Below are 26,563 nucleotides of genomic sequence, written 5' to 3'. Positions count from 1 at the left end.
AACTTATTAAATTGATATCTCCTTTTGATTATGCAGATCTAGTCACAAGGTTTCGTAGTTTTGCCCCCCCACTGGCCAATCGAATGGACGGACCGGTAATTGAATATCCGCTAACGGTTATAAATTTAAGTTTTCTAGGAGACGCCTAACTCTATAGCAGAACTATTAAAATTTTTGTCTTAGTGTTCACGACAAAATTTCGAATCACTTCAGAAGACTTGAAGCAGCAATAAAAATAATAATAAATATTATGTATCCAAATATTAACATCTTACTTAGATTTAGGTAGTCATAGGTGTCATAGGGGTTATTTAAAATGTTTGATCGTACTTGTTACTATCAGAAAACAACACACTTATTTTATTATTTTTGATTTATACGCATCTTAATTTATGTGATACATATTATTTTCATAATGTAATAAATATTTAGCAGGCCTACCTCTCAATGCCTGCATAACATGATACTTTGGTAACCTGGGAATTACATGTTAGGTACTTTACTTTTACTGTACGTAAAATTAAGTTACTAAGGTACCTCTTTCGGGGTATTATTATTTTCGGCCGGTTTCTAAGTTGGCATGGCATAAAGGATTATTTATATGTGAAAATTACGATTCACAATTACTAGACTAACATAAGTTATCAGGAGTTCTACTGAAACAAGCTCCGCCCTATTCATAGTAGAACCTTGAAGTGTTGGAGCATGCGCACAACTTTGTAAAACTTTCAAGGAACTTTTCTATAAAGTTTTTTTGTTCTTGACATAAGGGTAAGTATAACTGTGCGAGTTTAAATAAAATTATAATAAAAAAATCCATTTGCACAATCTGTTCGAAACGTGCTGGTAACCAAACTCTCTCTAAATTATTAGTCGTTGCTGTTAGCAAAAGCTGCAAAAACAATAATGCAAACATTACTTAAAATATAAGAAATAACATCGCTACGAGAACGATAGCGAAGCCAAAACAGATCTTTTCTATCTCTTGTCTAAGCATTACGCAAAAACTACAGGTCCAATAATGATAAAATTTACTTGCGCGCTGGATGGGGTTACAGTTATCATTTTTTTATCTATCTCTTTGTCTAAGTTCAATCTTGTGGGCATTTTTTTTAAGTTCACAATTTTTTAAGACCTCAATGCAATTGTTGCTTAGTGCTATGATAAATATGTATTTGAACTTAAACTTCTATATTTAACTATCTTAGATAGTAATCTATTATTGTTAAAACAAAAAACTCAGTGTCTTATTACTAAATACTATTTTCTCAATTATTTTTATGTGAACTAAAACAAAACACAAAAAAAAATTCTACTTCTCTATTTATGATTTTGAGCTTTGAAAATGTTATAAATTCCGAGGCATTTCACAACTTTACCTATTTAACTGTAAAAATAATCTACGGATTTAATGCATATTTTAAGTTTTCAGTGTTTTTTAGTTTACTTTTCAATTAAGATTACCCTTAGTTTTTTTAACGCTATCCATTTATAATAAATTTAAAAATTTCTTGTTTCTGGTTGTTATCACTTTAACGACGGTATCTAAATGAGCACGGCAAATAGAGATGAAAATTACGATTCACAATTACTAGACTTACATAAGTTATCAGGAGTTCTGCTGAATCAAGCTCCACCCACAATTGTAGTAGAACCTTGAAGGAATGGAGCATGCGCATAACTACCTAAAACTTCCATGAAACTTTTGTGTGAACGTATACGGTAGGTGTGAGAACATGTTGAAAATTAGTCGTATTGCGTAATTTCACTTAGGGTTAGGATGTCCTGGCTAAACAACGTGTGCCGGTTCAATTCGTATTAGTTTTTTAAGCAAACAAACATTACTTTTCATTCAAAATCTACTATTAACTATTATTTTAAAAACCATTCTTCAAAATCTACAATTAACTAGTATATAAAATTCTTTGATATGGTTACTTTAATTCAAATATCATCATAACGTCACTTTAAATAAATATATTTGTTCTTAATAAAATTGAGACAATACTAATAGTATCCCCAACTATATATAGCCCAGGACGGGATTTCGGGATTTACTCGGGCCCGTCAGATTATTGTAAGAGAAGGTACCTCACCGCAATAGGTACTTGGATAGTTCCCTAAGGTAAAATCGATTTCTTAAGTTGTAATTAACCCCTTGTATCTTTATCTGACGCGCTCGAATATTTTTACCCTTTCTTAATAGCCACAAAATCACAAATGTAATTCTCTACATAATCTAATGTATAATACATTCCAATGACATGCTAGAGCATTCAAAGTAACAAAATCTAACATGCTTGAGTATTTCCATATCTCCATTTTTTTACAACAACAAAAAAAAAAAACCTTTCACCACCGCTAAAACACAATAAAGCATCTTGGCCTCCTCTACTATTACGTGTTAGGAAAATTGTAAAATAAACATAAATTGGCTAGGTCATGTTATATATATAAATAACTTTTACAACTATAGGAATATTACGATACGCAAGTACTAGATCTGCATAAATGAGAAGAGTTCATTCATAGAGATATATTGATTGAAAATTGAGCTCATGCGCACAACGGAACGTCACGTGACAATAGTCGGAACTAACATACCAGTTTAATGTTTATCGTATCAAGAAGGTATAAAAGTTTTAGGTTTTTCTACTAGTTGGCGCTAGTTAGTTCGAATATTATACTTTCTACGTAAATTTTTACGAATTCCAAACTTGAATACTTACCGAAATATAAAGCGAATAATTTAATATGAAAGTGTGTACTATTTATTTCGCCACCTTTTTGGAATTTTGCTTTATTTTTCATGATTCTGACTGAATACAGAAGCACAATAGTGCTTCTTTGTATGAAAAAAAAACATTATTTTTTTTATCAAGAAACTTCACCTAACTTATTTAGTCGAGTAAATAATATTGTATATTGCACGTAGTAATTTTGCCCCTGTACTCAGAAGAATTGGTAATTGGTGGGCAAACTTTGGAAACTTCGTGAATCAGCCGGCCTTGACGTTTTGTTAAATAGCAGATGTTTAAATTGACTTTTATTAAAGTTAACAAAGTAAGGAGTACTTTCATGTCAAGGAATTTCTCCTAATTAATTACTTTAGACAAGCGAATAATATCATTTTGCGAATAATTAAGCGAATAAATATTAGCTGTACTAAGAAGAATTGGTAACTGGTGGGAAACTTTCAAAACCGGGTGAATATGCAGCCCTTTTGTTATATAGCAGTTAGTGAATTATATGAGAGATTGTTAGTATTATATGTGATTATATAAGACTTAATTAATACTTTGAGTTTTTTTAAAGTTAACAAAGTAAGGATATATAATGGATTTCATCTCAAATCACAATTTCCGAACGATGGTGTAGGCAAGGAGTGCATCATCCCCACTCCATGTTCCTCTGTATTGATTTTATTAGCTATAGACGATGCACCGTCACCAGGTCTTCATAAATGCAAGGAGTTCTACGTTCAATCTGCAATTATTGTATTTTCATTGAAGTAAGGAGCATGCGTTGTCGATCTACAAGGTCATATAAAGAAGGGTTGCTCCTACACAAACAATAGTAATTAAAAAATTGTATTGTAATAAGCAAAATACTATCTATTTTGTTACTAAAACGCACTTTTTGTTAATTTTCATTCTTTAATTTTTTTTTTGTGCACTTACGACAAAAAAAATGCTTTTCATTTTGCTTAATAACTTTTTCTATATGTCTATTTGTAAAGTGATGCAACCCTCAAATGTACATAATTACGCATGAGTGAAATAGTAAACTACTATAGGATATTAACTTTTTACAATTAATATCTCCTAGTCACTAGATCGTGGGCGGGGCACATAGCCAGTAGACCCGATGGCCGTTGGGGCAAAAAGGTTCTGGAATGGAGACCACGTACGGGCCGACGAAGCGTGGGACGACCTCCCACGAGATGGACAGACGACCTGGTCCGAGTGGCGGGGAGCCGCTGGATGCAGGCCGCCAGTGACCGGTCGTGGTGGAAATCTTTGAGGGAGGCCTTTGTCCAGCAGTGGACGTCCCACGGCTGAAACGACGACGACGACTACGACGACTAGATCGTAATTTTTGCCCCACAGGAGTCAAATGAATTCACGGACCGGTAATTAAATATTCTATTTGCAATTTCTATGTTACATTAAGCAATAAAGAAAATTTCAATTCGAAAATTCGAGACTGATGTAACCAGACCAATCTTGTACAATAAATTGTTATAATTAAACTTCACATGTAACAGTAATTGCTATAATTGCTACAATGGCTATAAATTCTTTTTTCAAAAGCGACGGCTAACTAAACAGGAGAACTATTTAAACTTTGATCTTAGTGTTTTCGACAAACTTCGAATCACTTCAGAAGACTTCGAGTATAAAATAATTATAAATATGATGTACCCAATTTTGATGTAAAATATTATAAGGGTTATTAAAAATGTTTGATAACATATCGTAATTGTTACTATCAGAAAACAACACATGTTATTTTAATTATATTGTATACATCTAACCAATATTAAGAGCTATGTATGAGTAAATCACTGAGAAGATTTGTAAAATATTTAAAAAGATAATAATTAGCACGGAAACTACATCAATACCGATAAGGTGAATAAAAATATTCTATATATCTGCATGTCAATCTGTTTGTTATAAAAACTTGGTCAAATAATGATGTAACTTGATACTTCGATAACCTGGGCATTGCATGGTAGGTACTGTGAACCGATTAAAATCCCATTCCGAGATATAACCTCTTTCTGGCTATTTTTATATAAGGGCGGTTTTTAAATAGGAATGGCACATAGATTATATTTATAAATGAAAATTACGATTCACAATGACTAGACTTACATGAGTAATCAGGAGTTCTACTGTAATAAGCTCCGCCCCCAATTATAGTAGAACCTTGAAGGGTTGGAGCATGCGCACAACTACGTAAAACTTTCAAGTAACTTTTCGATAGAGCTTTTTTGTTCTTGTTGTTGTTACATATTTGCTGTGAATTATTGTATTATACTTAAAAATTCTGGCCTCCTGTTATATTTCTTTTCACTTAAAATTTTTCATAATATTTCATTAGTTGCTAGTTACTTGCCACCCTTAGTTTATTTAAGATGTCGTAGAAAATCATGACTTCTTGTTTCTGGTTATTATCATTTTAACGACGGCATCTAACAGGGCACGGCCAATATATATTAAAATTACGATTCACAATTACTAGACTTACATAAATAATCAGGAGTTCTGCTGAATCAAGATCCGCCTCAAATTATAGGAGAACCTGGCTTTCAAGGTTTTCACGCTTCTTTACTAGAGCATGCGCATAGCTACGTAAAATTTTCAAGAAACTTTGGTATGAATTGATCCGGAAGGCATAAGAATATATTAATACTTTTCCATACGTTATTTTTATTATTGATTTCATATGGAAGCGTTCTATGTAACCTGAAACTGACACCATTGGAATCTTTTTGGTATATACGATAATATCGTGGGTTATGCATTTGTAATTTTTTATTGTTTATGTCCGTTATTTATTTAAATGTGTAACTGTTTTTTTATGTCCAAATTAAGGAAAATAAATTAAGTTAGTCGCATTACGTAATTTTACTCAGGATTAGGGTGTCCTGGCAAAACAACGTATGCGGGTTCAATTTCTACAAGTTTAAAAGCCAACAAATATTACTTTTATTGTATTGTTCACCCAAAATCAACTATTAACTATCAAGTTAATGTATATCAAGGTCTTTAATAATAATAATAATAATTCTTTATTTGCATAAGTTTACATTGATATGGTTACTTGAATTGAAATATCATCATAACATAAATCTCAATATATATCCATATATATTTTGTTCACAATGAAATGAAGATCTGCTAACGTGCTGGGAAAATTGTAAAATCGTGGAAAATAAACTTCTACAACTATAGAAATATTACGATACGCAATTACTAGATCTGCATAAATAACAAGAGTTCATTCATAGAGATATATTGATTGAAATTTTAGTTTACGTCAACGTTATTTAAGTGACAATAGTTGGAACTAACATACATCTTCAATCTTTATCATATGAAGAGGGTATGGAACTTTTAGGCTTTGCTGCTAGTTGGCGCTACGAGTAATTTCATTGAATTGCTTATTATGTGACAATAATCGGAACTAACATACCTGATTTCTATATATCAAGAGAGAACCAAACTTCCGGGCTTTGCTAACAGTTGGCGCCACGTGTATTTATTAGCAATAAGTGTTTATTTGGTTTGGTTTGGTTTTGCTTATCATTTGCCAGTATCTGAATGTTAAATATTGAACGGAAAATTACAGGCTCCCAGGCTCAACGCTTCCGAAACGGCTAGGTCGATTTTTATTGTGATTTTTTCTCTTTGAATATTCAGTAGAAGTGAGAATAGGTTATATACTTATCGCGTTTTGTAATTTCTCTTCATCTTGTACAAGTTAAAAAGCAAACCAATATTATTGTATGTTCGACCTATGTCCCTACGTAAGCCTTCCAAAAGACCGGGTGCTTTCCTTCTAGAGGTACCCGAGTATTATGGAGATCTACACTTGACTTACTGACTTGACTTAGATTGGACAGAGGGCATCCACAGTGCTCCGCCATTTACATTTATCGTGAGCTTCCCTTTTTATTTCGCTCCATGTTTTCCCGATTGCCTTGGACTCCGCTATATACCCGAGTTTTATGGAGATATACACTTACTAATAATAATTAGTTATTATAAAAAACTAGCTGTGACCCGCGGTTGAAACCGCGTAAGCGTGCTGCGTAACCGTATCCCGTAGAAATATCGGTATAAAAAGTGCCTATGTTTTATTTCAGTTGTCCAGCTATCTACGAAGCAAAATAGTATTATTATTCACCAATAGATGTCAGGAAAAAAAAACACGAATAAAACACGAATATGACATTTTCTAAAAAAAATTCCTAGCTAGATCGATTTATCGCCCCCGAAAACCCCTATATACTAAATTTCATGAAAATCGTTGGAGCCGATTCCGAGATTCCAATTATATATATATATATATATATATATATACACAAGAATTGCTCGTTTAAAGGTATAAGATAAAATATAGCTTTATTTGTCTCTGCAAAACAATACATTTCATTTAGTAGTCATATACTACTAATTATTACCATTTAGTAGTATATGGATAGCTTAATATCAAGTTATTTCAGGCCACTAGACACTATAGCGTTATAAAAATCTTATTTTATGTTCGTACCTACTACATTATATACATTTAAAAAATACACTTTAATTTTATGATACATTTTATTAAATACATTATCAAAACTATTTAATACATTTAAAATAACATTTAAGCTTTTATGAATGCGGTATATAATAGAAAAAACATTATATCTTAATATTGCGTAAAAGTCACATTATGTGGGTAGCTGTAAATATTTGTTCGAATGTTATACTTTGTATATGACATTGTACGAATTTGATACTTGTATACTTTCAAAAATATAAACCAAATAATATAATAGCAGTGGTGGCTCAGTGGTGAGAACCTCGGACTTCAAAATCGATAAGTCCGGGTTCGAAACCGGGCGAGCGTGCAGGAAATAAATTGATTTTTCAATTTATCTGCGCATGTGGATAACATCACCACTGCTTAAACGGTGAAGGAAAACATCGTGAGGAAACCGGCATGTCCAAGAATTAAAAAGTTCGACGACATGTGACATCTGCCAACCCGCACTTGGCCAGCGTGGTGGATTATGGCCTGAACCCTCATAGGAGGCCTGTGTCCCAGCAGTGGGAACATATATGGGCTGATGATGATGATGATGATGAATATAATATGAAAATGTATTTATTGGGCCAACTTTTTTGATACGTTTTGCGTTGACTTTTAATTTTATTGTACTACTTTTCTTTTAATGAATAATAAAAAAAAAATTTTCTTTCCTGTGAAGCTACTTCACCCATAACTTAGTTACTAACTTAAACAAATAAATAACATTATTATGTTGCACGTAGTAGGTATGCCTCAATAATCAGAAGAATTGGTGATTGGTGTTAAATAGTAGTTGGTAAATAATATGGTTGGAATTTGTTGAATATAATAAGAATACATAAATTGACTTTGAAAGTGAGCAAAATGAGAAGATATAATTGATTTTATTATAAATAATAATTTATGTACTGTATGCAAGGAGTGCATCATCCCCACTCCATATTCCTCTGTATTGATTTTATTACCTATGGACGATGTACCATTACCAGATTTTCATAAATGCAAGGAGTTCTACATTCGTTTATATTGTAGTACGGAGCATGCGTTGCCCATCTACAAGGCCATATAAGGAAGGGTTGGTGCTACAGAAAAAATAGTAAAATTAACATACTGTTTCGTAAAGGCAAAATACTATTTATGATATTTTTAAAATACAGTCTTTGTAAGTATGTATTTTTTTTATTAAATTTTGTATGCAGATTCGTTAAAAAAGAAATTGATTTTCATATTTCTTAATAGCTTTTCCTTTAGCTCCGTATGTGATGTGATCCAACCCTCAAATGGAACAAATTACGCATGCGTGAAAAGTTTGCCACTGCACATTGAAACTTATTAAACTGATATCCCATTTTAGTTATGCAGATCTAGTAACAATGTATCGTAATTTTTGCTCCCAGTAGGCTATCGATTGTTCGGACCGGTAATTAAATAAAATATTTGAATTTTCTTCGCTACATTAAGGTAACAAAGACTATGCAAGTCGAAAATTCGATAATGATGTAACCAGACCATTCCTCTATATTAAATTATTATAGTTAATTAATTAATCACAGTAATTGCTATGTAATATGAATATTTTACAATAATTAAACAAGTGGTTATTAATGTTTTGTTTTAAAAGCGTAGCAAACCTATTTAAACTTTGATCTATGTGTTTTCGATAAACTTCGACTCACTTTAGAAGACTTCAAGTAGCCATTTAAATAGTAATATATATATATATATATATATATATATATATATATATATATATATATATATATATATATATATATATATATATATATATATATATATATATATATATATATATATATATATATATATATATATATATATATATATATCGAAATAAAAGTATCTGAAGTTACACCATAGTCATTGTTATATCTACTATCTGAAAACAACACAGTTATTTTGTTATTTTGTGTTTCATACGCATTTATGAGATAAATATTTTTTCAATTACATACGTGTAATTAATATTTAGAATTGTGTAAAATCAATAAGAAGGTTGGAAAATATTTTAAAAGATAATTATTGACATGGAAACTACATCGATACCGAACCTAATAATGTGATTCTTTACTTTTTATTAATTAAAAGTTATCTATCTGTCTACACGTCAATCCGTTTAGTCAAATCTAGAAACCATCATGAAACTTGATACCTTCATAATAAGGGCATTGCATGGTAGGTACTGTGAACTGATTAATAAACCATTACAAAAGTCTCTTTCTAGCAGCTATTATTTATTATGTATGTTATGACGGTTTCGATGTAAGCACGGGATATATATAGATATATAAGTGAAAATTACGATTCACAACGACTAGACTTACAGAAGTTATCAGGAGTTCTGCTAAAGCAAGCTCCGCCCACAATTATAGTAGAACCTTGAAGGGTTGGAGCATGCGCTTAACTACGGAAAAGTTTCAAGAAAGTTTTTGTTCACGTCAAAAATGTGAATATACCCGGTGGGTGTGATAATATGCTGAAAACTTGAAATATTACGTAATTTTTTTAGGATTACGGCCTGTCCTGGCAGAACACGTGTGCTGGTTCAAACTGTAGAAGTTTAAAAGCAAACAAATATGTATTTTATTGTATTGTTCATTCAAAATCTTCTATTAACTATCGACTTTCTTTATATCAAATTCTTTGATATAAATAAATAAATATGTTCATTTTTTCCATCTGGAGGTACCCGAGTATTAAGGAGATATATATATTAAAATTTTTACTAAATACGTTATGAAAATTATGTGGATAGCTGTAAATAATTTACTGTTATACTTTCCTCATAAAATTGTTTGAAGTTGAAAAATTTATTTTTTTACAAAAATATAAAGCGAATAATTTGACATGAAAATGTCGACTTCTTGTACTATTTATTTTTACACCACCTTTTTAGAGTTTTGTGTTGTCTCTACGTTATATAATGCCGTATTGCGTTCCAATCAATGAATACATTTCATAATATGGTTATTTAAATTGAAATATCATCATAACATCAATCTAAATATATATGTTTGTTCATAATAAATAAAATTGAGTCACTACAAACGTGTTGGGAAAATTGTAAAATTAACACAAAATGCCTTCGTCATGTCTATTTATTGTTATATAACTTCTACATTTATAGAAATCTTACGACACGCAAATACTAGATCTGCATAAACGAGAAGAGTTCATTTATCGAGACATATTGATTGAAAATTAGTTCATGCGTACAACAGTACGTAACGTGACAATAATCGGAACTAACATAACTGATTTCTATCTCCCTATCAAGAGAGAACCAAACTTCCAGGCTTTTCTAACAGTTGGCGCCACGTGTATTTATTAGAAATAAGTATTTATTTGGTTTGCTTATCATGTGCTAATATTCCAATGTTATACTTTGAACGGAAAATTAGAGGCTTGCAGGCTCATCTCTTCCGAAACGGCTAGGTCGATTTGTATTGTGATTCTTTCTCTTCATATATTCAGTAGAAGTCAGAATAAATAGGTAATATACTCATCGCGCTATGTTAATTCTCAACCGGATCAACTTTGATAAAACAAAGCAATATTATTATATTGTTAATTCAAAATATTCTCCTAAATATTATTACATATTAAGTTTGACATGGTTACGTTAGCACGTGGATAGCTGTAAATTTTTGTTCGAATGAGATACTTTGTATGTGAAATTGCACGGATTGAAAACTTGAATACTTACAAAAATAAAAAGCGAATAATTTGATATGAAAGTGTAGACTTATTGTACTATTTATTACGCCACCTCTTTTGGAGTTTTGCACCGGGTGAATATGCAGCCCTTTTGTTATATTTATATATTGTTTATATTTTATTAGCAGTTAGTGAATTATATGAGAGATTGTTATTTAATATGTCAAGACTAAATAAATATTTTGAGTTTTTTTTTTGAGTTAACAAAGTTAGGATATCACAATTTCCGAACGATGGTGTTAACAAGAAGTGCATCATCCCCACTCCATGTTCCTCTGTATTGATTTTATTGGATATAGACGATGCACCGTCACCAGATCTTCATAAATGCAAGGAGTTCTACATTAATTCTGTAATTATTGAATTTTCATCAGGTACGGAGCATGCGTTGTACATCTACAAGGCCATATAAGGAAGGGTTGCTCCTACAGAAACAATAGCAATTAAATATTGAATTGTAAAAAGGAAAAGAAGTTTAATTAAATTACTGAAAACATTTTGTATAAATATGCATGGTATATTTAATTTTGTGTGCAGTTTCACCAAAGACTTTATGTGTGTGACTTTATGTGATGTGTATTTTGTAATTACTTTTCATCTTGTTTAACAGCTTTTCCTTTAGGTCCATATGTGACTTGTTGCAACCCTCAAGTGGACGAAATTACGCATGCGTGAAAAGTTTACTGCTTACTAACTTTTTATGATTGATATCTACTTTTGGTTATGCAGATCTAGTAACAATGTATCGTAATTTTTGCTCCCAGGAGTCAATCAAATGGTCGGACCGGTAATTAAATATCCTATCCTATTTTCTTTTCTACATAAAGTGACAAAGACAATTTAATTCGATAATGATTCTACATCTATAGAAATACATATTACGATACGCAAGTACTAGAGTTAGGTTCAACTTTATATATGCTTTATATATATAAGTATATGCTTTTTGTTCATTCAAAATATTCTCCTTAATTCTTTTATATATTAAGTCCTTTGACATGGTTACGTTAGCACGTGGATTTGTATGTGAAATTGCACGGATTGAAAACTTGTAATACTTTCATGTCAAGGAATTTCTCCTAATAACTTTAGACAAGCGAATAACATTATTTTGCGAATAATATTAGCTTTACTAAGAAGAATTGGTAACTGGTGGGAAACTTTGAAAACCGGGTGAATATGCAGCCCTTTTGTTATATAGCAGTTAGTGAATTGTATGAGAGGTTGTAATTTAATATATTAAGAATAAATAATTTGAGTTTTTTTAAAGTTAGGAGATATAATTGATTTCATTACAAATCACAATTTCCGAACGATGCTGTATGCAAGGAGTGCATCATCCCCACTCCATGTTCCTCTGTATTGATTTTATTGGCTACAGACGATGCACCGTCACCAGGTCTTCATAAATGCAAGGAGGTCTACATTAATTCTGCAATTTTTCAATTTTCATCGAAGTACGGAGCATGCGTTGTCCATCTACAAGGTCATATAAGGAAGGGTTGCTCCTACAGAAACAATAGTAATTAAATATTGAATTGTAAAAAGCAAAAGAATATTTATTATATTACTGAAACACAGTTTTTATAAAAATGCATGGTATATTTAATTTTTTATGCAGTTTCGTCACAAACTAAATTGCTTTTCATATAGCTTAATAGCTTTTCCTTTAGGTCCATATGTGATGGGTAGCAACCCTCAAGAAGACGACTTTACGCATTCGGGAAAAGTTTACTACTACAAATTGAAACTTATTAAACTGATATCTCCTTTTGGTTATGCAGATCTAGTAACAATGTATCGTAATTTTTGCCCCCAGTAGGCAATCGAATGGTCGGACCGGTAATTAAATATCCTATTTGAATTTTATTGGCTACATTAAGTGATAAAGACAATTTAATTCGATAATGATGTAACGGACTCTTTCTGTGTATTAAATTCTTATAGTTATTTAAAAACAGGAATCGCTATATAACCCTTTGAATATATTAAATTCTTATACTTATTTAATAACAGGATTACTATGTAATATGGATATTTTATAAACACTATATTTTCACATACATTTTTCAAAAAACGACAGCTAACTCTTCAGCAGAACTATTAAATCTAGGTGTTTTCGACAAACTTCGAATAATTTAAAAAGACTTCGACTTCAAGTAGCTATAAAAATAATAATAATGTGATGTATGCAGATATCAACACCTTAAATAATATCATAAAAATCTTTAACAATACAATAAAATGTTTGATATCATATCGCAATTGCTTCTATCAGAAAACAACACACTTATTTTATTTATACGCCTTTAAATTTATGGGACACATGTTCTTTTAATTATTACCTCGGGGCAAAGAATTTTCGTATTGTTCAGAAAAAGAAAGTTATTTCTTTAACTTTAATTTTTATTCTTTTATAACATGTATGTGCCGTTTTGATCGATGACTTTGCCATCTTGTGGGTAGTTTTATGATCCCATCCCTGTAGACATTTTGGGATTTTTTATATAAAAAATCAGACAGGAAGTATTCACAGTGTTCTTTTGCGGTTAGCTTTATGCTTCCTAAAAAATTCAGCAATGACCGAAACAGGTGGAAAAGTCGAACCTCATTTTTCACATTAAAATTTCCACTCGACACGCTTGAACCACATTTGTAGTACTCTTATTGATATCGCATCAGGTCCGTAAATCGCAAAAAATTTATCCGCGGCATAAGTCGCATTTTTTCCTATTTTGTTATAAAACTTTGAATTGCGGAATTTCTTCGTTCTTTACGTTAATTTTGCTAGCTTGAAAAACAATTGAAAAATGACGAAAACCGGTTTTTTTATATTTATTGCATTTTCAAAATGTCACATTTAATGGTATTAAACCAGCCATTACATTCAGTGTAGTCAAAGAGATTTGTTTACAATAAACACATTCATTCGAAAATCGAAATTTAATGACGGTTTCTAAATAGGGACGGCATATATATTAAAAATTACGATTCACAATTACTAGACTTACATAAGTTATCAGGAGATCTACAAAAACAAGCTCCGCCCATATTTGTAGTAGAACCTTGAAGGGCTGGAGCATGCGCACAACTATGTAAAACTTTCAAGAAACTTTTCGATAGAACTTTTTTGTTCTTGTTGTTGTTGCATATTTGTTGTGAATTATTTATTGTATTATATTTAAAAATTATAGCCTGTTAGATTTATTTTCATTTAAAATTTTCGTAATATTTCATTACTTGCTAGTTATTTGTCACCATTGATGACATGAGACATTAGACATTTTTCACATATGACATGAGACATTTTTCAGGATCTTTTGAACCCCCAGCCTTCCCTAGTGAGATTTCGTGAGATTTTTCTTAACCCTCTCCCCCCCCCCTCCCCAAATCTCACGTGAGATTTTTTGAAATGTATTTTGACTATGAACCCATTGGATTTAAGAAAGAAAAAATAATAAAAAATATGCGTCCGCGGGATTTAAAAGGATAGATGACGAATACTAATATTTCAAGTTTTGCCATATGTTTATTTTAACTTTAACTAAACTTTATTTTCATGGTTTTCTGTTAAAAAAAATTACGTAATATCTATTGAAATCACCCCGCTCACCCAAGTGAGATTTGGAAAGACTTTACTTGACCCCGCCTTAAACACCTCGCGTAATTTATGGACGCCCCCCTATTATCATTTTATCGACGATATCTAACAGGGCACGGCCAACAGATATTAAAATTACGATTCACAATTACAAGACTTACATAAGTTATCAGGAGTTCTGCCAAAGCAAGCTCCGCCCCCAATTATAGTAGAACCTTGAAGGGTTGGAGCATGCGCACAACTACGTAAAACTTTCAAGAAACTTTCAATAGAGTTTTTTGTTCTCGTCAAGAGTGCGAATATACCCGCGCTGTTAGATAATAAGAAACGTGTACATTCGGTAGGTGAGAGATTATGTTGAGGAGTTGTTGTAAAACGTAATTTCACTTAGGATTAGAGTGTCCTGGCAAAACAACGTATGCCAGTTTTATGTCAAATTGTACAAGATTAAAAGCAAACAAATATATCTGTATTGTATTGTTCATTTAAATTTAATATATATATATATATATATATATATATATATCACAATAAAATTGAGACAATACTAACGAACGTGCTGAAAAAATTGTTAAATAGAACATCATGTTAAATATATATATAACTTCTACAACTATAGAAATATTACGATTCGCAAGTACTAGACCTGCATAAATAACAAGAGTTCATTCATCGAGACATATTGATTGAAAATTTAGGTCATGCGTACAACTGTACGTAACGTGACAATAATCGGAACTAACATACCTGACTTTTATGTATCCTATCTAGAGAGAACCAAACTTCCGGGCTTTGCTAACAGTTGGCGCCACGTGTATTTATTAGTAATGACTATTAATTTGGATTGCTTATCGTATGTTAGTATTCGAATTATACTTTGAACGAAAAATTATAGCCACTCGTGCTCAACGTTTCCGAAACTGCTGGGCCGATTTTAATAGTGAGTTCGTCTCTTTGTATATTCAGTAGAAGTGAGAAAATATCGTGTTATCTGATTTCTCTATGAAGATTAGGATGTCCTGGCAGAACAACGTTTACCGGTTCAACTTGTGTATAAGTTTAATAGAAAAATACTAATAACAACAAATTATATATTAAGTCCTTTGACATACCCATTAATGGGTATGGTAAGCCACATTATTTTGACATATTGCTGTGGGGATCCTGGTACGTACAATTGGAAATCCCGGGATCTCTGCTGCTACTGCGCTGTGTGTTTGGCCACCGACGAGGTTTCAGTGGGAAGAAATCCCACATGCTCTACTTTTCCCCCAAAACTAGAGTATCTTTTGAAGATTTCCTCGTCGTTAAAAAAAATGGTCTTTTGACATGATTACGGCATGTGGTAAAATGCATGCTGTAAATTCGTTTGAATAATATACTTTGTACGTGAAATTGAACGAATTGAAAATTTTTATATTGATAAAAATATAAAGCGAACAATTTCACATGAAACCTTTTGTACTTGATTACACCAATTTTTTGGTTATTGGCGTTGTCTTTTCATCGGATTCTATTGTGTTTTTAAATAATATATAAATTTCAAAAAATATTTACTTTCATATCAGGAAATGTTTCCTAATAACTTTAGACGGTCAAATAAAATTATTATCCAGAGTACTCAAAAGAATTTTGGAAATTGGTCGAAAACTTTTGAAAGAGGTTGAATCTGTTGCAGCCCTCGACTTTGTGTTAATAATATGAATGGAATTTGTTTAATGTAAGAAGAATAAATAAATTAACTTTTTAAGTTTAAAAAAAGAGAAGACGTAATTGATTTCGTTAAAAAGGTCAATTTCCGAACGATGGTGTATGCAAGGAGTGCATCATCCCCACTCCATGTTCCTTTGTATTGATTTTATTACCTATAGACGATGCACCGTCACCAGGTCTTCATAAATGCAAGGAGATCACATTAATGCTGCAATTATTGAATTTTCGTTGAAGTACGGAGCATGCGTTGTCCATCTACAAGGTCGTGTAAGTAGGGTAGCGTCGACAGTAGCAATAGTAATTAAAATATTGTATTGTAAGCACAAAATATTATTTATCTTACTATTTAAACACCATTCTAATAAAAAAAATATTGCTCATTTAATTTTGTGTACAATTTCCTGCAAAAAGAATTTGTTTTTATCTTGTTTAACAGCTTTTCCTTTACGTCCATATGTGACTTGTTGCAACCCTCAAGTGGACGAAATTACGCATGCGTGAAAAGTTTACCACTGCCTACTAACTTTTTATGATTGATATCTCCTTTTGGTTATGCAGATCTAGTAACAATGTATCGTAATTTTTGCTCCCAGGAGTCAATCAAATGGTCGGACCGGTAATTAAATATCCTATTTGAATAACATAAAAGAATGATTTACTGATGTACGCTAAAAAATCTATACATATAATAAATCTGTAGAAAAGTCATCTTTGTACATTGAAAAATTGAAAAAAAATAGCCAGTGTGTGAAAAGATAACTAAGAGAACCCATTTCCATCATTTTTGAAATTTTTGTCTGTTTGTCTGTTTGTTTGTGCGCACATCACTTAAAATCTTCAAATTAAATGCAGACAATGTTTATATACAAAAATTATACGTAACTTGAGGTATAACTTAGTTTTTGTTTCATCGAAATCGGTTTACTCTATCACAAGATATGATTAATTTGATATTCCTACGTGATACGGACTTACGCGGGTGAAACCGCGGGGCGCAGCTAGTAATTAACAAAATTAGGCGATCGCCTCCCTCCGCTCGAGAGGACCCAGGATAAAAGTAAAATAAAATATAGCCACTTGTAACACTTATAGTTACAAATATATGTTTAAATATATTTATTAAATAAATTTTAAAATGGATTCAGTACATCGTAACCTACCATAGAACGTTACAAACTCATAATATCAGATAAATATATCTGGTAAGAAAAATGTCGTTTCTTTTATTTATATTGCAAAGATATACTCACGTTTATTCATTAATATTTATAATAATAATATTATACCAAAGTATTATGGTCATTGTTTCGTGCCTTTTTTCTTTAAATTTGATATTATCCCTTATCTTTCAACTTGATTAATATCGTTTTGGGATACTTAATATTTTTATTATTTATAAAACTTCTAATGTAACTTTAGAAAACTTCTGATGTAATATTACCAGATACACATGACCGCTAAGAGGTGTTTGTATGAAGTTTTGTTACGTTTATTATGGGCATGCGTGAACACTCGACCTTGATGTTTAGGGATGTAACTGGCCTGCTAAAGGTTGCGAACATCGCACATGTAATGTCTGTTAGGTAAGAAAGAATAATATTTAAATGAATTAATAACTTCGTAATTTTTGTTTTTTATTTTAAATAAAAAATTTACAGACATTGCGATTGAAGCATAGAATATCATAAACACTGATTTTACATCCCTTGGAACCTCCACTACGCATGCTCAATAGGTTTAGCGCCTTGTCTTGGCGCTTAACCTATTCGTAGCAGAGAAAATTTTATTAAATAATCTACTCGTAATTTCGATGAGCATTTATTTATCTTGTGAATAATCGCACAATTTAAAAAAAAATGTAATTTGAGAATAAATTTATAAACAAACGTTTTTAATTATTTCATTAGTTGCTAGTTACTTGCCACCTTTCGTTTTTAAAGATGTTCTAGAGAATCATGACTTCTTGTTTCTGGTTATTATCATTTTAACGACGGCATCTAAGAGGGCACGGCAAAAAGATATTAAAATTACGATCCACAATTACTAGACTTACATAAGTTATCAGGAGTTCTGCTAAAGCAAGCTCCGCCCCCAATTATAGTAGAACCTTGTAGGGTTTGAGCATGCGCATAACTACGTAAAACTTTTAAGAAACTTTTCAATAGAGTTTTTTGTTCTCGTCAAGAGTGCGAATATACCCGCGCTGTTAGATAATAAGAAACGTGTATATTCGGTAGGTGAGAGATTATGTTGAGAAGTTGTTGTAAAACGTAATTAAATTTGTTCACAATAAAATTGAGACAATACTAGCGAACGTGCTGAAAAAATTGTTAAATAGAACATCATGTTAAATATATACATAACTTCTACAACTATAGAAATATTACGATTCGCACGTACTAGACCTGCATAAATAACAAGAGTTCATTCATCGAGATATATTGATTGAAAATTAAGGTCATGCGTACAACTGTACGTAACGTGACGATAATCGGAACTAACATAACTGATTTCTATCTCCCTATCACGAGAGAACCAAACTTCCGAGCTTTTCTAACAGTTGGCGCCACGTGTATTTATTAGAAATAAGTATTTATTTGGTTTGCTTATCATGTCTAAAGGTTGTGGCGATTAAATAATGAAATAGTCAACAAAAATGACGCTATTGACATATTTTCCAACAGTCTTGACAGTTTTCGTCGTCTAATCCTTGCTGCTCTGCGTAGCACCTAAGCCGGACTATTCTCTGATAATTTAGTTTCTGTATGTTTATGTTGTAATCTTTTTTTTCTGTTTAGATAAAAAAATTTCGTTTAGTTAATCTTGCGCACTAGATAGTAATTTGTGTATCCATAGAATAGATTAATACATAGAATAATATTTGATGTACATAATTACTGCTGCTCTTATATTAGTGTATAAGTTGTTTGGAAACCGATATAAAATAAAATTAAAATAAAAATGTGCCAATATTCGAATGTTATACTTTGAACGGAAAATTACAGGCTTGCAGGCTCAACTTTTCCGAAACGGCTAAGTCAGTTTTTATTGTGATTCTTTCTCTTTACATTCAGCACAAGTGAGAATAAATAGGTAATATACTCATCGCGTTATGTTTTTTCTCAACCGGTTCAACTTGTATAAGTCAAAAAACAAAGCAATATTATTATATTGTGAATTCAAAATATTCTCCTAAACATTATTATATACTAGCTGTGACCCGCGGTTGAAACCGCGTAAGTCCGTATCCCGTAGCAATATCGGTATAAAAAGTGCTTATGTGTTGTTTCAGTTGTCCAGCTATCTACGAAGCAAATTTCATTGCAATCGGTTCAGTAGTTTTTGCGTGAAAGAGTAACAGACGCACACATACATATGCATCCATCCTCACAAACTTTCGCATTTATAGTATTATTATTCGCCAATAGATGTAAGGAAGAGTCATAATAAATTGAGACTACTCAAACGCCTCCTATTTGTTAAAAAAGTAAGTTTAAGTCGATAAAACACGAATAAAAAACGAATATGACATTTTCTAAAAAAGATTCTTAGCTAGATCGATTTATCGCCCCCGAAACAAAATCGTTGGAGCCGATTCCGAGATTCCAATTATATATGTTCGAATGACATACTTTGTATATGAAATTGCACGGATTAAAAAACTTGAATACTTACAAAAATAAAAAGCGAAGATTTTGACATGAAAGTGTAGACTTATTGTACTATTTATTACGCCACCTCTTTTGGCGTTTTGCGTTGTCTTTTCATTATATTGTATTGAATATATGAGAGGTTGTTGTTAAATATATCAAGAATAAATAATTTTAGATTTTTTAAAGTTATATTTCAAAAATGTAATTGATTTGATTACAAATCACAATTTCCGAACGATGGTGTAGGCAAGGAGTGCATTATCCCCACTCCATGTTCCTCTGTATTGATTTGATTGGCTATAGACGATGCACCGTCACCAGGTCTTCATAAATGCAAGGAGTTCTAATTAAATATTGAATTGTAAACACAAAATGTTATTTCTCTTGTTAAGTACATATAACATGCATTAATTATAAGAAGATGCATAAGGCCACCCAGTAAGGACTTGTACCCAGTTACGATCGCAACATCGCGCACACCTGCGGTTCCAGAAAGTATGACGGCAATCACCACGACCGCGACGCCGCCCCGCCGAAGACGATGAACACTCTTGGTTTCAACAAGGAATCGGAGGGACGTAGTTATTTAAGTTAGATATCATTTATAATGTAATTTTTCTATAACAATAAATTATTATTAAGTTTTTTTTTTTGCGCCTTCGCGGGTCGGTCAATTTAATAATCTTACTATTAAAACACCGTTCTAATAAAAAAAAATATTGCTCAATTAATTTTGTGTGCAATTTCCTGAAAAACGAATTTGTTTTTCATCTTGTTTAACAGCTTTTCCTTTAGGTCCATATGTGACTTGTTGCAACCCTCAAGTGGACGAAATTACGCATGCGTGAAAAGTTTACTACTGCTTACTAACTTTTTAAGATTGATATCTCCTTTTTGTTATGCAGATCTAGTAACAATGTATCGTTATTTTTGCCCCCAGTAGGTAATCGAATTGGTCGGACCGGTAATTAAATATCCTATTTGAATAATTGTAAAAGAATGATTTACTGATGTACTCTAAACATTATTAACTGAATTAGGCGATCGCCTCCCTCTGCTCGAGAGGACCCAGGATAAAAGTAAAATAAAATATAGCCACTTGTAACGCTCACAGTTACGAATATATTTTTTTTAATTAAATTTTAAAATCGATTCAGTACATCGTAACCTACCCTAGAACGTTACAAACTCATAATATCAGATAAATATATCTGGTAAGGGAAATGTTGTTTCTGATATTGCAAATATATACTCACGTTTATTCCTTAATATTTATAATAATAATATTATACAAAAATATTATTGTTATTTTTTATGCCTTTTTTCTTTAAATTTGACACTATCCTTTATCTTTCAACTTTATTAATATCGTTTTGGTATATTTCAAATCCTTTATTCCTTAAAAAACTTCTAACGTAACTTTAGAAAACTTCTGATGTAATGTTACCAGATACACATGACCGCTAAGAGGTGTTTGTATGAGTTTTTGTTACGTTTATTATGGGCATGCGTGAACACTCGACCTTGATGTTTAGGGATGTAACTGGCCTGCTAAAGGTAGTGAAATCGCACATGTAATGTCTGTTAGATAATAAAGAATAATATTTAAATGACTTAAATACTTCTAAATTTTTGTTTTTTATTAAAAAAAAAAAAAAATTACAGACATGCGATTGAAGCATAGAATATCATAAACACTGATTTTACATCCCTTGGAACCTCCACTACGCATGCTCAATAGGTTTAGCGCCTTTTCTTGGCGCTTAACCTATTCGTAGCAGAGAAAATTTTATTAAATAATCTACTCGTAATTTCGATGAGCATTCATTTATCTTGTGAATAATCGCACAATTTTTTTCAAATAGATAATAATTTGAGAATAAACTTATAAACAAACGTTTTTAAATATTTCATTAGTTGCTAGTTACTTATCACCTTTCGTTTTTTAAAATGTTGTAGGGGATCATGACTTCTTGTGTCTGGTTATCTTATACGAGCAATTCTTGTATATATATATATAATTGGAATCTCGGAATCGGCTCCAACGATTTTCATGAAATTTAGTATATAGGGGGTTTCGGGGGCGATAAATCGATCTAGCTAGGAATATTTTTTAGAAAATGTCGTATTCGTGTTTTACTCGTGTTTTATCGACTTAAACTTACTTTTTTAACAAATAGGAGGCGTTTAAGTAGTCCCATTTATTATGACTCTTCCTGACATCTATTGGCGAATAATAATACTATAAATGCGAAAGTTTGTGAGGATGGATGCATATGTATGTATGCGTCTGTTACTCTTTCACGCAAAAACTACTGAACTGATTGCAATGAAATTTGCTTCGTAGATAGCTGGACAACTGAAATAACACATAGGCACTTTTTATACCGATATTCCTACGGGATACGGACTTACGCGGTTTCAACCGCGGGTCACACTAGTTATCATTTTAACGACGGTATCTAACAGGGCCCGGCCAATATATATTAAAATTACGATTCACAATTACTAGACTTACATAAGTTATCAGGAGTTCTACTAAAGTATGCTCCGCCTACAATTATAGTAGAACCTTGAAGGGTTGGAGCATGCGCATAACTACGTAAAACTTTTAAGAAACTTTTCAATAGAGTTTTTTGTTCTCGTCAAGAGTGCGAATATACCCGCGCTGTTAGATAATAAGAAACGTGTATATTCGGTAGGTGAGAGATTATGTTGAGAAGTTGTTGTAAAACGTAATTTCACTTAGGATTAGAGTGTCCTGGCAAAACAACGTACGCCAGTTCTATGTCAAATTGTACAAGATTAAATGCAAACAAATATAACTTTATTGTATTGGTCATTTAAAAATACAATTTTCACTACATACTGTATTTCAAGTTCATTGATATGACTCCTTGAATTGAATGTCATCAAAACATCATATATATATATATATAGAGAGAGAGAGAATACTAACTAACGAACGTGCTGAAAAAATTGTTAAATAGAACATCATGTTAAATATATATATAACTTCTACAACTATAGAAATATTACGATTCGCAAGTACTAGATCTACATAAATGAGAAGAGCTCATTCATAGAGACATATTGATTGAAAATTTAGGTCATGCGTACAACTGTACGTAACGTGACAATAATCGGAACTAACATAACTGATTTCTATGTATCCTATCAAGAGAGAACCAAACTTCCGGGCTTTGCGAACAGTTGGCGCCACGTGTATTTATTAGAAAAAAGTATTTATTTGGTTTGCTTATCATGTGCTTATATTCGAATGTTATACTTTGAACGGAATATTACAGGCTTGCAGGCTCATCTCTTCCGAAACGGCTAAGTCAGTTTTTATTGTGATTCTTTCTCTTTATATATTCAGCACAAGTGAGAATAAATAGATAATATACTCATCGCGTTATGTTTTTTCCCAACCGGTTCAACTTCCATAAGTCAAAAAACAAAACAATATTATTATATTGTGAATTCAAAATATTCTCCTAAACATTATTATATATTAAGTCCTTTGACATGGTTACGGCACCTGGATAGTGTTAGTTTTTGTTCGAATGACATACTTTGTATATGAAATTGCACGGATTGAAAACTTGAATACTTACAAAAATAAAAAGCGAATTATTTGGCATGAAAGTGTAGACTTATTGTACTATTTATTACGCCACCTCTATTGGCGTTTTGTGTTGTCTTTTCATTGCATTGTATTGTATTTCTTTAAATTAATAATAAAAAAAGCATTTACTTTCATGTCAAGAAATTTCTCCTAATAACTTTAGACAAGCGAATAATATTATTTTGTTGCACGTAGTAGGTATGCCTCTGTACTAAGAAGAATTGGTAACTGGTGGGAAACTTTGAAAACCGGGTGAATATGCAGCCCTTTTTTTATATAGCAGTTAGTGAATTATTGAGAGGTTGTTAGTTAACATATTAAGAATAAATAAATTAAGTTTTTATTAAAGTTAACAAAGTTAGGAGATATAATTGATTTCATTACAAATCACAATTTCCGAACGATGGTGTATGCAAGGAGTGCATCATCCCCTCTCCATGTTCCTATGTATTGATTCTATTGGCTATAGACGATGCACCGTCACCAGGTCTTCATAAATGCAAGGAGATCTACTTTAATTCTGTAATTATTGAATTTTCACCGAAGTACGGAGCACGCGTTGTCCATCTACAAGGCCATATAAGGAAGGGTTGCTCCTATAGAAACAATAGTAATTAAATATTGAATTGTAAAAAGCAAAGGAATATTTGTTATATTGCTAAAACACAGTTTTTGTAATTATATGGTTTATTTAATTTTAAGTACAGTTTCGCCAATAACGAAATTGCTTTTCATATAGCTTAATAGTCTTTCTTTTAAGTCCATATGTGATGTGTTGCAACCCTCAAGTGGACGAAAGTACGCATGCGTGAAAAGTTTACTACTGCCTACTAACTTTTTATGATTGATATCTCCTTTTCGCTATGCAGATCTAGTAACAATGTATCGTAATTTTTGCCCCCAGTAGGCAATCGAGTAATCGGACCGGTAATTAAATATCCTATATGAATTTTCTTGGCTACATTAAGTGACAAAGAAAATTTAATTCGAAATTGATGTAACCAGACTCTTCCTTTATACTCCATAAATTGTTATGGTTCTTACAAACAGGAATTGCTATTATATACAGATATTTTATAAACACCCAAACGATGGTCATAAACATATTTTTCAAAAAGTCATAGCTAACTCTTCAGCAGAACTATTTAAGCTTTGATCTAGGTGTTTTCGACAAACTTCGAATGATTTAAGAAGACTTCGACTTCAAGTAGCTATAAAAATAATTATAATAAGATTATGAATTTAAATAATATCATAACGTATAAAATATTTAACAATACAATAAAATTTAATTTTTAGTTTTATAGCATTGAAATGCCTTATAAATGAGAAATTTTGAAGGAATAGAAAATATTTGAACACGAGGCGGGATTCGTAACCGCGTTTTTTGCCAAGCTGTAGCAACACCTAGCCTCTCGGCCACCCGTGATCCCGCCGCAGTAATCGAATTTCTTCTACTCTTTCGGTTTTATGAGCCTAAGGTGAATCCCCCAGGCCATCTATTGGGATGATAAAGAACCATCACAAGCAATACAAAACATTATTTCAATGATTACAACATTGTATCGATGGAACGCGGCCTTCGTTAAATTTAATTTATAGTTTTATAGCATTGAAATTTTTTATAAATGAGAAATTTTGATAGAATATTATATTATATTGGATTCGAAACCGCGGTTTTTGCCAAACCGTAGCAATTAAATGTTTGATATTATATCCTAATTGTTTCTATCGGAAAACAACACAGTTATTTCATTTATACGCATCTAAATTAATCAGACAGAAGAAAGATATTTCGTAACTTCGATTTTTTATTTTTTTATAACATGTATGTGCCGTTTTGATCGATAACTTTTTGCCATCTTGTGGTTAGTGCTATGATCCCATCCCTGTAGACATTTTGGGATTTTTTAGCTTTATGCTCCCTAAAAATCCTCAGCAATGACCAAAACAGGTGGAAAGATCGAACCTCATTTTTCACATTAAAATTTCCACTCGACACGCTTGAACCACATTTGTACTTTTTTTAATTTCTAAATGTATAATACTCGCGTAAAACCAAACACAAGAAAACACATTTGTACTACTTTTATTGATATCGCATCAGGTCCGTAAATCGCAAAAATTTTATCCGCGACGTAAGTCTCATTTTTACCTATTTTGTTATAAAGCTTTAAAATTCGCGGGATTTCTTCGTTACTTACGTTGATTTTGCTAGCTTGAAAAACAATTGAAAAATGGTGAATGGTGGTTTTTATTTATTTATTTATTGCATCTTAAAAATGTCACATGTAATGTTATAAAACCAGCCATTTACATTCAGTATAGTCAAAGAGATTTGTTTACTAAAATAACACATTCATTCGAAATTCGAAATATAATTACGGTTTCTAAATAGGAACGGCATAATATTGAAAATTACGTTTCACAATTACTAGACTTACATAAGTTATCAGGAGTTCTACTGAAACAAGCTCCGCCCCTAATTATAGTAGAACCTTGAAGGGTTGGAGCATGCGCATAACTACGTAAAACTTTCAAGAAACTTTCAATAGAGTTTTTTGTTCTCGTCAAGAGTGCGAATATACCCGCGCTGTTAGATAATAAGAAACGTGTATATTCGGTAGGTGAGAGATTGTGTTGAGAAGTTGTTGTAAAACGTAATTTCACTTAGCAATAGTGTGTCCTGACAAAACAACGTATGCCAGTTTTATGTCAAATTGCACAAGTTTAAATGCAAACAAATATCACTTTATTGTATTGTTCATTTAAAAATACACTTTTCACTACAAACTGTATTTCAAGTTCATTGATATGATTACTTGAATTGAATATCATCATAACATCAATCTACATATATATATGTATATGTATATTTGTTCACAATAAAATTGAGACAATACTAACGAACGTGCTGAAAAAATT

General features: G+C 31.6%; 1 protein-coding gene across 1 annotated transcript in view; it reads right to left on the bottom strand.

The window, feature by feature from the left end:
• Positions 1–3,824: 3,824 nt before the first annotated feature.
• LOC119835692 (forkhead box protein F1-like) overlaps positions 3,825–26,563 on the bottom strand; it is an 85,397-nt gene continuing 62,658 nt past the window's right edge. The window contains exon 2 of the mRNA XM_038360667.1: positions 3,825–4,084. Coding sequence (XP_038216595.1) covers positions 3,825–4,084 — 260 coding nt within the window. The remainder of the gene's footprint in view (positions 4,085–26,563) is intronic.

This window comes from Zerene cesonia, chromosome Z, assembly GCF_012273895.1.
Source record: "Zerene cesonia ecotype Mississippi chromosome Z, Zerene_cesonia_1.1, whole genome shotgun sequence".
NCBI lineage: Eukaryota > Metazoa > Arthropoda > Insecta > Lepidoptera > Pieridae > Zerene > Zerene cesonia.
This window is presented reverse-complemented; position numbering and strand designations above follow the sequence as displayed.